At 33.3% G+C, this 12791-nt stretch overlaps 1 protein-coding gene across 6 annotated transcripts in view; it reads right to left on the reverse strand.

The window, feature by feature from the left end:
• The window catches only part of WDFY3 (WD repeat and FYVE domain containing 3), a 306260-nt gene that overhangs the window by 68921 nt on the left and 224548 nt on the right, over positions 1–12791 (reverse strand). For all 6 annotated transcript variants that reach the window (XM_074273239.1, XM_074273237.1, XM_074273238.1 and 3 more), the window contains 3 exons: positions 10981–11163; positions 3702–3859; positions 2912–2989 (listed from right to left, as the gene is read on the reverse strand). In XM_074273239.1, the coding sequence (XP_074129340.1) occupies positions 2912–2989; positions 3702–3859; positions 10981–11163 (419 nt within the window). The remainder of the gene's footprint in view (positions 1–2911; positions 2990–3701; positions 3860–10980; positions 11164–12791) is intronic.

The raw sequence follows: 12791 nt of genomic DNA on the forward strand, positions 1-12791 counted from the left end.
AAAGGCTACTAAGTTGGAAAAAGCTTTAAATGCAAGCTTGGGAACAAGATTCAACAAATGTTAATTATTAAATACCCACTTGAACTAAGTCAGAAGGAAAAAAAAAAAAAAAAGAATAGCCCCTGCCCTGGAGAAGTTTACATTCTACTAAGTGAATAAAACATTCACAAATAAATATACTTGAGGAAAGCTGAGGATGGTGATAGTACTAATAACTAAGAGATGAGAACACTTCATGGAGCAAGTTTAAACTTGAGGAAAAGAATTTTTAAGAGAGAAAGGAGGAGGTACCTCACAGACATGAGCGGTAGTTTGTGCATCTCCAGAAATATCAAATTCAGCAAACTGTTTGGTTAGAACATAGATTCCATACATGGGAATAGAATGAAATAAAGTCAGAAAGGCAGAGGGAAGAATCCCAGGGTCTAAGACCTTTAATGCCAGAGAGATCAACAATTATCTGAGGACCAACCTAATCAAGAACAGGTTATCACAAAAGGGTTAGGCACCAAGGAGAAAAAGGGGGAGCAGCAGGTTAGGAAGACCATCTTTTAAGGTGTGGACACAAATGAACAAAAATACAGCTCTCTGAAGTTCTGACATAATAAAGAAAAACCTCTTTGATTATAGGAACAGATTTTAGGTTCAGATGGGGCTGGCGTTTGTAATTAAATTAATGCATATGTTCTGGGGGTTGAAGGGTAGCTACCTATCTCTTCTGGCATAGTAGCATTGACAATAGCAATGAGAAAGTTTTTTCATCTTGCAAGCTGGCTAATAAACAGTCTTTTTTTAATTATGACCCTGAGAACTTATGAAATGATTGCCAGAAGGTACTGGAACTCGGCCATGAAAATATATTAAGAGATTCTGGTCAACAGACTAGATAATTAAAAAGGTGAAACTCTGCTATTCTCCTTTTAAACATTGATATAACAGGAATACATGGAAAGAATATAAATGTATACCCCTGATCATTAAATTACATTTATTTGTATACATAAATTATCAATCCCCTAAATAAGGAGGAAAATTTTGGAGAACATCAACTTTTATTTATTTTTCTATTTCCCATAGCATCCAATACAGTTTTTTATACATTATGTAATACTAAATACTTTCTACCTGCCATATGCTAAGTAATATTTATTTTAATGAAATGAATATGAATTGATTAACAAGGTAAAAACAATTTTCAGTATCGAAAATTAAGCAGATTTACATAAGCCAAACTGTCATAATCAAATGCTGATGCTCTTGGCAACTTCCTTCTCCTGGATATATTCTTCTTCTTATGTGACCTGGTCCACTCCTAGCTCCTCTCCTACCTTTTTAACTATTCCTTTTCTGCTTCTTTCGCTAGAACACCATGTCCTAGGTCTCCCTCTCTTTTGATGAGAAGATCAGTTCAATTCTCATCTCTATACATATCAGGCTTCACCTTGAGAGTATCATTAACTGCATGGAGGGGATTCCCACTTAGATGTTGCCCAGGGATCTCTAATTCAGTAAGTATAAAAAGGAGATCATTCTCTTCCACACAAACACCCATATCTGTCATGTACTGATTTGTATAAATTAATATCATAGTTTCAGTTTCAATGTACAGTGAAATATAATACTCTAAGAATGTGGGGAGGGCAGAGGTTAGTTTCATATTTGTCTTAGTATTCCTGTCCCAAAGCAGGGATCTTGCCTACAATAGGTATTTAATAAATACTTGTCAGATTTGGAAAGTCCTTCATGATCTGGCAGCCCTCATTTGATATCCTCAGTGTTACTACTTCCCCTCCCTCCACCAAAAAAACAACTTTGCATTGATTTTATGCACACTCATGTTGCTTTCGACAGTAAAATGCAGCTTCCTTGAGAGCAGGAACGACTTCATTTCTGTCTTTCTACTCATAGTATATGGCACTATACAAATACATAGCACATAATAGGTATTTAATAAAAACTTGTAAATAAATATTTATTAAAATGAACTGGGGTTTTATTGTCTACAAATCATCAATCTAGAATAGGATACTTCTTGATGTGTTATAAAAATTTGATTCTAAATTTAAAAAAAAAAAAAAAAACACTGACTAAACGGCCATGATACTACAAAATGACATAGCAAGATTTTTACAGTATTTTTAAAATAAGTATTTATTACTGTGCAATTGTTGTTAAGTTGTATCTGACTTTCTACAACCCTATTTGGAGTTTTCTTGGCAAAGATATTGTAATGACTTGCCATTTTATTCTCTAGCTCATTTTACAGATGAGGAAACTGAGACAAAAAGAGTTAAGTGACTTGTCTAGGTCATACAGCTAGCACGTGCCCAAAGACAGATTTGAACTTAGGTCTTCCTGACTCCAGATTCATCCAGAACCATCTAGTCTCCCATATAATATATACTAAATATCTAATGTTGCATTCATATAAACATAAAATTTGATGAACTCAACAAATTTCAGGAAGCATAATTTTAAAAATTTACTAGTTGCTTCAAAATGACCACAAATATTTAGGATAAGTTATTAAATTACAACAAATTAAACAATTTGGATATGATAAAACTGATATTCCACTGATATTTTATTTCTTTATAGAAGTGCAAAGGTCATTTTTAGGTCATTTTTGATGTTACTTTACAATATTTCTGTTAAGCTAGAAGGCATCAAATATGTACTAACTTTATTATCATGTCTTTTTAAGTAAAGGAGAGGAACAGATAAACAGGACACGGAATGTTATTAATGCTGAGCCCAAGAACTGATTCCTAGTTTACTGTTCTTATACAGTTTATCTTAGAGAAGAGTCAAAATTTTCCCCAAAATCATTACCAATAGCTAGAGGCAAGGGTAGTACTTTATCATGGATTTGAATGTGGTGATTTGAAAAAAAATTATGCTAAATTCTTACCTCCTGATATTCTTTATATTGTGTGTCTACCAAGTCCCGGACAACAGCAATATGAGTAAACATCCACTGGGAAATCTCCTAAAATGTTGAAATAGTGAAGAAGGGAGAGAAAAAGAGTTAATTGACATTTAAAATAATTTTAAATGAGGATAATTAAAATTCTATTAAAAATTTTGCACAGAAAGAATACAATAACTAAATTACTGTGATAAATATTCATTAATTTTTAGTATTCCATTTAGTTGCCTCTTAAGTGTTGGTACTGAAATGTTGCTGGGATGACTGGGAAAAAAACATTAATCACAACTTTTTGGCTTCATCTCTAGCTACAATAGCCAAGTAAAAGACATGTTAGTTGATTTTAAGTCTCTGTAAGTAAGGAAATCTTTTAGTCCCTTGAAAAAGCCAATGTGGAGACAGTGGGGGACTATGGACTCAATCCCCTTATTTTAAACTATAATTCCCAGAGGTAAAGTGATTTGGCTAGAGTCAAAAAAGAATTGAGTGGGAGAACCAAGATGTCCATGAAGATTAAGATAATGGTCTTATAAGCTATGCAATTATGAGCTGTAATCTATTTTATTCATTTGCATTTTAACACGAATGCTAGAATTGATACCCATAATGAAATATGAGCAAGTGAGAAGTTCTGTCATTTTGAATTAATTCTTTTATGAAACACCTGAAGTAGAATCAGAAAAAGGGCTCAGTTTAAGTCATTTATAAGGACAATGCACATTTTATGCTTTGTTGACCTCAAGGACTCTTTCCAGCAGAACGCACAACTCACTTGTGTGGAGAGGTTGTGTTTGTTGAGACCGCTCTCCTTTCGATTCCTTCTGGATCCTGTTAACTTTGAGAGGCCAAAGCCACTGCTGACTCGGGACAGTTTGGACTGTGTGCTTGGCACCAGGGCTTCTCCTCGACTGATGCATTTCTTTTCATGGGCTGCAGAATTAAAATATGATTAAGGTTATTTTGCATTGCTTATCATAGGTAGCAGAGTTTTAAACTCATCATGTTTCATGTGTACCCTAAAATGGGGTGATCATTAATCTAATTATCTGTTGTTGACGCATTAATCTTAACTCATTTCCAAAATTTTAAGGTAATGAAAGGCTATGTTTGGATATTTTTTAAATTAACTAATAATGCTGAATGCTATAATATCTCTCATTAATCAATTAATTCAATTTCAGTTTAATAAACTTGAGAATATGTATTTTTAAAAATAGAAAAACCTCTTATCCCTACTTATTTCTCTCTATCTATAAAGTATCCCAATACCCTAAACTAAAATAACTCAAATTTATAGGCTCCAAGATTCATTAACATCATAACAACAAAATGAAGATATTCTTATTTACAATGTATCAGCTCTAAGTCCTGACAAAAGGACTTAAAGTGTACAATGAGGAAATGTTTTGCCTGATTATGTATATTTGTTATGAAGGTTTTGTTTTTCTTTTTTAATGGAGGTAGGCTGGAAAGGAGATACACTGGAGGGAGATGACAAAAAAGAAAAAGGGAACATGGAGGCATTTTTTAAAAAAATGCCCAGAACAAGACAGAAGCAAAAACAGACAAATGGGACAGCTCTGAAAGTTATACATTGAATTTATTACATACTTAAAAGGAAAAGTAAGCTGTGTCTAACAGAGATTTTGCAGAGCACTAATTTTGTTTAGTGTTTCCTAATTAAAAATTAATCAATTTTTTTAAAAAAGCTATGAAAAGTCTCATAACCAAAGCCACTTTTAACTTACACTACAATTTCTGAATTTTCCTTAACTCTTGGAAGCACAGAGTATTCAGTTCCCTCAGGGTACCAATTAATTCTTTCTTTCTTTTTTTTTTTTTTCCTGAGGCAATTGGGTTAAGTGACTTGCCCAGGGTCACATAACTAGGAAGTGTTAAGTGTCTGAGGTCACATTTGAACTCAAATCCTCCTGACTTAAAAGCTGGTGCTCTATCCACTGTGCCACCTAGCTGCCCCAATTAATTATTTCTTAAGATAAGAATTTCCTTAATTTGTTTATAATGTGACCTTTTAAAGTGATAAAAAACAATATGAGTAGAATTAGAACAAATTGTACAAAAACAGCAGCAGTGGAAAATCAAACTTTGAAAGCTGTCAAAGCAATGATCAATATTATACCTATTTATGATCCTAAAGGATGGGAGATTAAATATGCTATGAATTATAGAGAAGTGATAATTTTGGTAAAGAATGATCTGTGTGTCTATGTCCACATAAATTTGCATAGAGGCAGTGAGGGAATTTATTTTGCTTGACTATATGTTACAAAAAATCTGTTTTTCTTCTTTTTTTCTAGTGGTATTGAGGTTGAGAGGGAGAGAAAACCGATATCTGTTCATTTGAAAAGACAGAGAGAAGTCTACCTGTGGGGATGCTACAAATTTGAGAGGTTGCTAGTAATTGAAGATAAAGTTATTACTTAATATTTAACTTTTTAACAAGAGCTCTCTCATGAAGTGTAACATTATTTTAATTACTTTTAAAAATCAGTAAAACTTAAAAAAAATGATGTCAAATAGTTCTCAAGAAATGTTTTCCTGCTCATTTTCCTTTGTTACCTGTCTCTGTTTAGCCATCACAATCCTTAAAATTAGTTAAACTGTCAATCTCTCAATAGAACAGTGCTTTTTAAAGTGTCTGTAGGAGAAATGAATGAAGCTGAGGTTAGAAATGGGGTTAGCTTTTTAAATGAATACCTTCTTGACATGAATAACTAAAGCTCAACTCTGTGTCTCTGTCTTTCTATGTATACAGACAGACACACAGACACACACATATTTTGAGCCAGATTTATGACTTCATTATGTAGGAAACTTGTCCATAGGTAAACTCTACTAATACAAATCAATGAGTTCTGCTTTTAAAAGTCACAAAGCTGCCTGGGGCACTAAAATTATCATCCATCTGGAGGTAGAATGGAGTTCAAAGACCATCTACAACAATCCCTGATTTTAATGACATTCATCATTAAATCCAAAGAAGTCAAATGATTTGGTCCCAAAGATAGTAATACCAGAAGCAGGACCTTAACCTAGATCTTGTCATAACAGCCAGAGTTCTTTATATCTCACATTGCCCACAGAGCTCCACCCTAATCCTCTCTAGCCATCCTGCCATGCTGCTTTTTACCTCATGAACAACTGCAACACTGCATTCTACGGTGATCAAAAGCTGTTTGTGGTAACGACCCATTTTCCTATTATCTTAGGTATTATTAAGCCAGGGTCTGTTAATGTAAATATATACCATACTAAATATACATATGTATGTATGTATATGTGTGTTACATGTACACATATCTATATCTTGATAACCTTTTCAACATAATTTGGTTTAATCATTTTTAACCTTCATACTTTATGCATTTTAAAACATGATTATGAGGAATCCATAGGCTTTTTTGACTGAAAAAAGACCTATGACACCAAAAAAAACTAATAACCTTTTTCTAGACGAAAGTCAGTATTACATTTATAAACCGTTTCCCAAGGCACTAAAAACTTTCTCCTTTTCTGATTCTCATTTATTATAATGGTAAATAATGCTAACATAGAAATTATTGTTTTATTTTTAGATAGAAATGTCAAAGTGCCACAGGACTTTAAAAAAAAAAAAAAAACAAAGCCGCAAAAAAACCAACAACCTCCTATGAATAAGAAAATTCTACCACAGCAACATTTTCAAGGGCTAGAGGGCTAGAAAAAGATTGTGAAACCATTTATTATATACAACTTGTATATATAATAAAATGTGGTAGAGTAGGACTGCTATTGTCTTGTTTGTATCTATTCACTTATGTTCTTCTGCTCTGAACTCTTCTGTATATTTTAAAATGCACAGGAGCGAGATGGTACAGAGAATGGAGAGCTGGGCCTTAGAGTCGGGAAGACCTCAGAATCTTACGAGCTATGTGATCCTTCCCTAGTCTCCTCAACTACAGAATGAGATAATAATAATATAGTACCTACTTCCCAGGGTTGTTGTGAGAATAAAATTAAATAAGATTTTTAAAGCAATTAGCATGGGTTTTGGCATATAAGTGCCATGTAATAACAGTTATTATTATTGAAATGTTATTGTTCACTGACACACTATTCTTTCAATATTTTCTCTTTTTGCACAACCTCTTCTGCCTTTTTTTTTTTTCTTGTAACAGAACAAGTACAATCAGGAAAAATATTTTTGTGTTAAAATATATGTCCCATTTTGTACCTACAGTCTTTCATTTCACCAAGAAGGAGAGAGGTAATCATGCTTTATCAGCAATCTTCTTGGACAATGATTCCTGACATCTGAAACCTACCATTTCTATTTCTTTGCTATAATAATAATAATAATAATAATAATAAAACTGTTACTAAATTTTAGTATATATGGGTCCTTTATTTCTCCTAATGCTCTTTTTGGGTTGAACCTAGAATGATGGAATTGTTGGACAAAAGGTTATGCATACCTGAGTGACTCTGAAAATAAGGGCCAATAAGAACCTGAAAGAAAGTATAATTGCTGAAAAGTTTCTAATATTTTCCTTTATTTCTTCTTCCTTTATTTAGAGTTCTCTTTTTAATTTTCGTTTTTGGTGATTTGTTTACTTTTTAAAAATTAGAATAGATGGTGGTTTGCCTACTTAATGTTAAAAAAATAGCACCTAGATTTATCAATTAAATTATTTTTATTTTTTAAATCTGTTTTTATCTTTTTGATTTTCAAGATTTTGGAAAATTTTCATGTTTAGTTTTTTGTTGTTATTTTCCCAAGGTTTCCTTTTTCTTTTTAGTTGCATGCCCGTTTAATTTATCTGCTCTTTAATTTTTTATTTATTAAAGTATTTAGAAAAGTTAACTTTCTTCTAAAGATAGCTTTGATAGCCTTCTAAAAATTTTGGCGTGCTGATGAGGTCCAATTGTACTCACTTACTCTTATGAAATTATTTATTATTTCTATAAGCAGTACTTTGGCCCAGCAATTTTTAAAGATTAAATTATTTGCTCTTCATTTAGAGGTTATGCTAATGACATTTTTTATTGTATTGTGCTGAGTAAAGGATTTGGTTAATATTTTTGTCCTTCATATTTATTTAAAATTCTCTAGAAAAGACACACACACACACACACACACACACACTCTTTTTTTTTGGGGGGGGGTAAAAATGCCATACATTTGTGAAACACTTGTATTTTGGATTCCCATTCAATAATTATTATAGATCTATTTTATTCAATTTCACTGAAATTGTATCTAGATCTTCATTTTCTTTTTTATTTATTTTATCTGACTAGGTCAGATTTAAGGCTTCCAACTTTTAAAGTTTCATTACTTATTTCTCCTTGTTAATTGATTATCTTTTCTTATAAGAGCTTAGATTTTATGCTATTATGTGTATATATTTTAAGCATTAAAATTATCTAATTTTCAATGGTGCTTTAAATATATTGCTGTTTCCTTCTTAAAGTTTAACTTTCATTTTTAAGGTTGCTTTGTGTAAGACTGTGATTGTTAGCCCTACTTTTTAAAATTCATGGATATGATAAATTCTTTTTCATCCTTTCATTTTTAATTGTATGAATTGTAGTGTTTCTAATGCTTAGCATTTTATTCTGTTTGCTCTTATTTTTAGCCTTTGGTGCTGAATTGAGACTTTGATGGATTAGACAGACCTTGTTCAATCCTGTCTTTCTACTCTGGATGCTGTCACTGCTGCTTCTAGAGATCTGAATGGGATAGTTGGCATTCCCAGCCTACATTAGGCCTCAATCTACTGTATCTACTACAGATTCTTTTTTTTTTTTTTTTTTTTTATGATAACTGGTCAGGAGTTGCTTTTGTTCCTTCTATGGTCTTTAAAAAATTCAATAGGCAATCCTGCTATTTCTGAACTGCCTTCATTGCATGGCCTTTTCGGAACTGGTGATCAGAGGCTGTGCTCCAAGGTTTAGCTAGCTGGTTGCTCTCTCCTTGTGAGGTTAACCACTGAGACTGCTTTTATTCCTACATCTATGCAATTTTGGATGGGATGGAAGAGATTATTTTTGTTTGCTCTCCCCAGCCCCTAGACATCTTTATCATTGTTCTTTCTGAGAATTATATTTTCAGTGGGAGAGATTGGCATCTTCATGACAACACCATCTTATTTATAAGTCCTATCATGGAATTTTCAAAATTACAAAATCACTTTAGCAGAATCGCAATCTTTTGTTTTTTTCTTCCTTATTTCTCATTTTTGAGAAATTCTACAATCCATTGATATAATCAATTCCTTCTATTTAAAAGCTTGAAATAAATAACTTGATCTCCAACAGTTTTGGTTTGCTTGTTTGTAAAGGTATATGGTTTTATATATAAAATTCCAAAGAAACACTATGATTCCTCAATTTGAAACAATACTGGCAACTTAAATAGAAAAAAATGACTTCCAAGTGCATGTTAATGTATTATTGACATGCATCTATTTCCTTTGCTCTGCTTATACATTAGTATATAAAGACAGATCACTGTACAATTTAGGAAGCTATATTTATTTATGCTTCTTATGTCACTGTGATTTTGTGAATCAGTCAATTAAGCTGCAACTTGATATACTATAACATTTTTAGCTATCTTACTTTTTACTTGACTTCAAACAAAGCCCTTCTTAGTGACTGAAATATTTAGGGTTTTTTTGGCCATTAAATTAAAGAAAGTGGGAATAAGACACTCAGAAACTATGCCATACTTCATACTGCTACTTATACTTTTGAGGCCAAATAAAACAAATCTAATTCCCCTTCTACATGACATATCTTTAAATATCTGAAAATATCATGTACTCTCATTCTCTTCTTTCCCATTCTCAATGTCCCTGGTTTCAAATAACCATCATATAAAATAAACTGAAGGTACTTTACCACCTTGGTCATTTTCTTCTCAATAATCTCCAATTAGCAAGGCCATTAACTGTAGAGCCTGGCATTAAAGAGAATAATACAGACCCACTTGACCCGGGCAAGATGAAGGGAACTATCACTTTCTTAGTTCTGAAAACTATATATTTCCTAAGGCTGTCACTCAACAAGCTAAGCATACTAATATACTGCTGATGGAGCTAAGAACTGGCCCACCCATCATGGAAAACATTTCACAATTATGCCAGAAAGTCATTAAATTGTTGAGTAGTTGACCTAAACCTGTTAAACCAACAAAATTAATAATTAGGCATATGCCTCATTCCTCATAGTGGGAAAGATTCTTAAACATATCGATTGCAGCATATATGCAAGAACAAAGAACTAGAAGGAAATATATCTGTGTGACCAGAGTGAGAATTTGTCTATACAAATTGTAGTTTATGAATATAATAGAATATTAAGCAATATAAGAATGACAAATTATAAAGAACTGAGAGTTTTGGGAAAACCTGTGAGAAAAGATGCAGAACTGAGAGGAAATTTTTCAAAATGACCACAATATGTAAATAAAACAATACTGAAAGAGCTCAAAACTCTGATTAGTGTAGTAGCCAATCACAATTTCAAATAAGTGATGGTGAAGCAGATCTTCTGCAAGATGTAGGTATAGAATGAATCATGTATTGTCAGATCATGGAGAACCTGTTCAATTGTTCTATATAAGTGTACTTTTTATTGAAAAAAAAAAAAAAAAAAAAAAAAAAAAAAAAAAAGATGCTACTGAGCTGAGATTCTCTGAGAGGTGATAATGTTTTTTGTTTGTTTTGTTTTTAAAGAATTTTAAAAAGTTTAAAAATTATTTCTTAAAAAATAATGCTCTCAAAAAAAATAATAATAATGCTCTCCTCGCCCTTCTTCCCTCCTTGATTAATCTAAAGAAGTTATTATTTATTTACGTTTGATTGTGCTAAATATAAAACTGGGTTTCAACTGATACAATAACATCCTTTTAGGGAATCTTGTTTACGCAATTAGAATTCCCACACATGCCACTGTAATTTGTAGAAAGCATCATCACAGGAGATAAATCACAACAGCTTTATACCCAGGCCTTGGAGCCTACCCCAGATCTTACACCTTCTTACCCAAATGGTTCTGCCAGCACTTTAAACCAGCTTCTTCAATAAGAGGTCTTGCTGCGGTGATATCCACCAGACCCCGGTCATTGACAGGTAGGGTCACTTTAAAAAGTTCTTCCAGAGCTTGTTTCTTACTATGTATCAATTCAGTCCAGACTCTGTTGACAGCTTTTATGAGAAGCTGACGACCTAAATAATAAAGAATAAACACTGTCCATAATTTTTTTACGTTCTACAAAGTTTGTGAGTCAGTGTAATTTGAATTAAAACTGATTAGTTTTACGTTGTCAGACCATCATCAATATGAAGTGTTTGAAAAGCTACAATAAAAAGACCCCAAAAGCATACAAAAATACTAGTTTCATCTGTATAATTTTGAGTACATTTTACTACATAAAATTTTCTCTGTAGAACATATGAATTATATAATTGTCTAAAAATGCTTTGCTCTTAAACATTTATTATATACATAAATCTTTTTAATATCCAAATTTCGGAAAGCTTTCTCTATTTTTAAAAATGCTTACATTTTGTTATTTCCTATCATTGTTTATGTGCAATGACTATAAAAGCTCATTTTGTAAAATGAACAAGTTTCATGAAAATGAGCAACAATAACTATAATTCTTACTTTGTGATAATAAACCTTATACTCAAATCTAATCATTTGTTATACCACTTGAAAATAATTAGTTGGCTGTTTTTGTCTGCTTGCATTTTTGATTTCCTTCTCAGGTTAATTTTACCTTATTTCTAAATCTGACTTTTCTTTTGCAGCAAAATAACTGCAAGTGAGAAGGAATAAAATAAGAGCTTCAGGTGGGCTAAGAGCCTGGAGAAGTTTTGGGAGTTAGGAAAAGTGAAACCCAGAGAAAGATGGAATAATATACACATGTCACAGTTTCTAACAATCAAGGAAGGGCATTAGTCGTTTGTGAGAATGAAGAATTCTAATGGGTGACTATCCCTTCATGCCGGAAAAAGTGCCAAGATGCCAGTCCTAAAAGAGACTAAGGATTTGGGAGGTGAGGGTATTTAATAGAATGTCACTGTTAGAGCAGCTAGATGGTACAGAGGAGAGAGTCAGGAGGACCTGAGTTCAGATCTGGCCTCAGACACTTACTAGGAGTGGGACCCTGGGCACATCACTTAACCTCCACTGTTCCCATCCCTCCCCAAAGAGACAGAGTCAAGACACAGAGAAAGAGAGAGACAGAAAGAGACAATCAAAATCACCATGAATGCTGCAATTTCTCACATAATAAAAGATAGGTGCTGGGCTCTTCCAGAAGAAAGAATAAGCCAGGGTCACCACAAGCTAGACTGGGGAGAAACATCTGCCTGAGTGAATATCAAAGGAAAAGAAGCTAAAGAATGGTGGGGGTCAGGGAGGTGGCAGGAAGACAAGGTGAATTCTGAGTGCCTCTGTGTTCTGAGATAATGAGAAGAGTCAGCTTCGGGGCTGGAAGGGATGTCAGGGAAAGTACTGTGAAGAAGCATGAGAGAAAGGAGTCTAGGACAAAGGCGATGCACAAATGAGAATATCAGAGGTGCTAAGGGTTGTTAACAGGTCCCCTGACCTGTTTTTTAGTTGCCATAACTTCCATAAACTCTGGACCCAGAGTACCACAAGGCCCTGAATGTGCCAAAGACAAACCACACCTCCTGTCCCCCAGCCCTGCCTCACTGATATAATTTGAGCACCAAACTGGACTTCCTCTGGGTTCCTGAGAGTCAAGGTAGGCATAAGTCAGTCTGAGCTAGGCTGAGAAATTGCTCGTGGGACTGGGACCTGGGAGATAAGCATGCCATGTCAT

This window comes from Sminthopsis crassicaudata, chromosome 6 (assembly GCF_048593235.1).
Source record: "Sminthopsis crassicaudata isolate SCR6 chromosome 6, ASM4859323v1, whole genome shotgun sequence".
NCBI classification, from domain to species: Eukaryota; Metazoa; Chordata; class Mammalia; order Dasyuromorphia; family Dasyuridae; genus Sminthopsis; species Sminthopsis crassicaudata.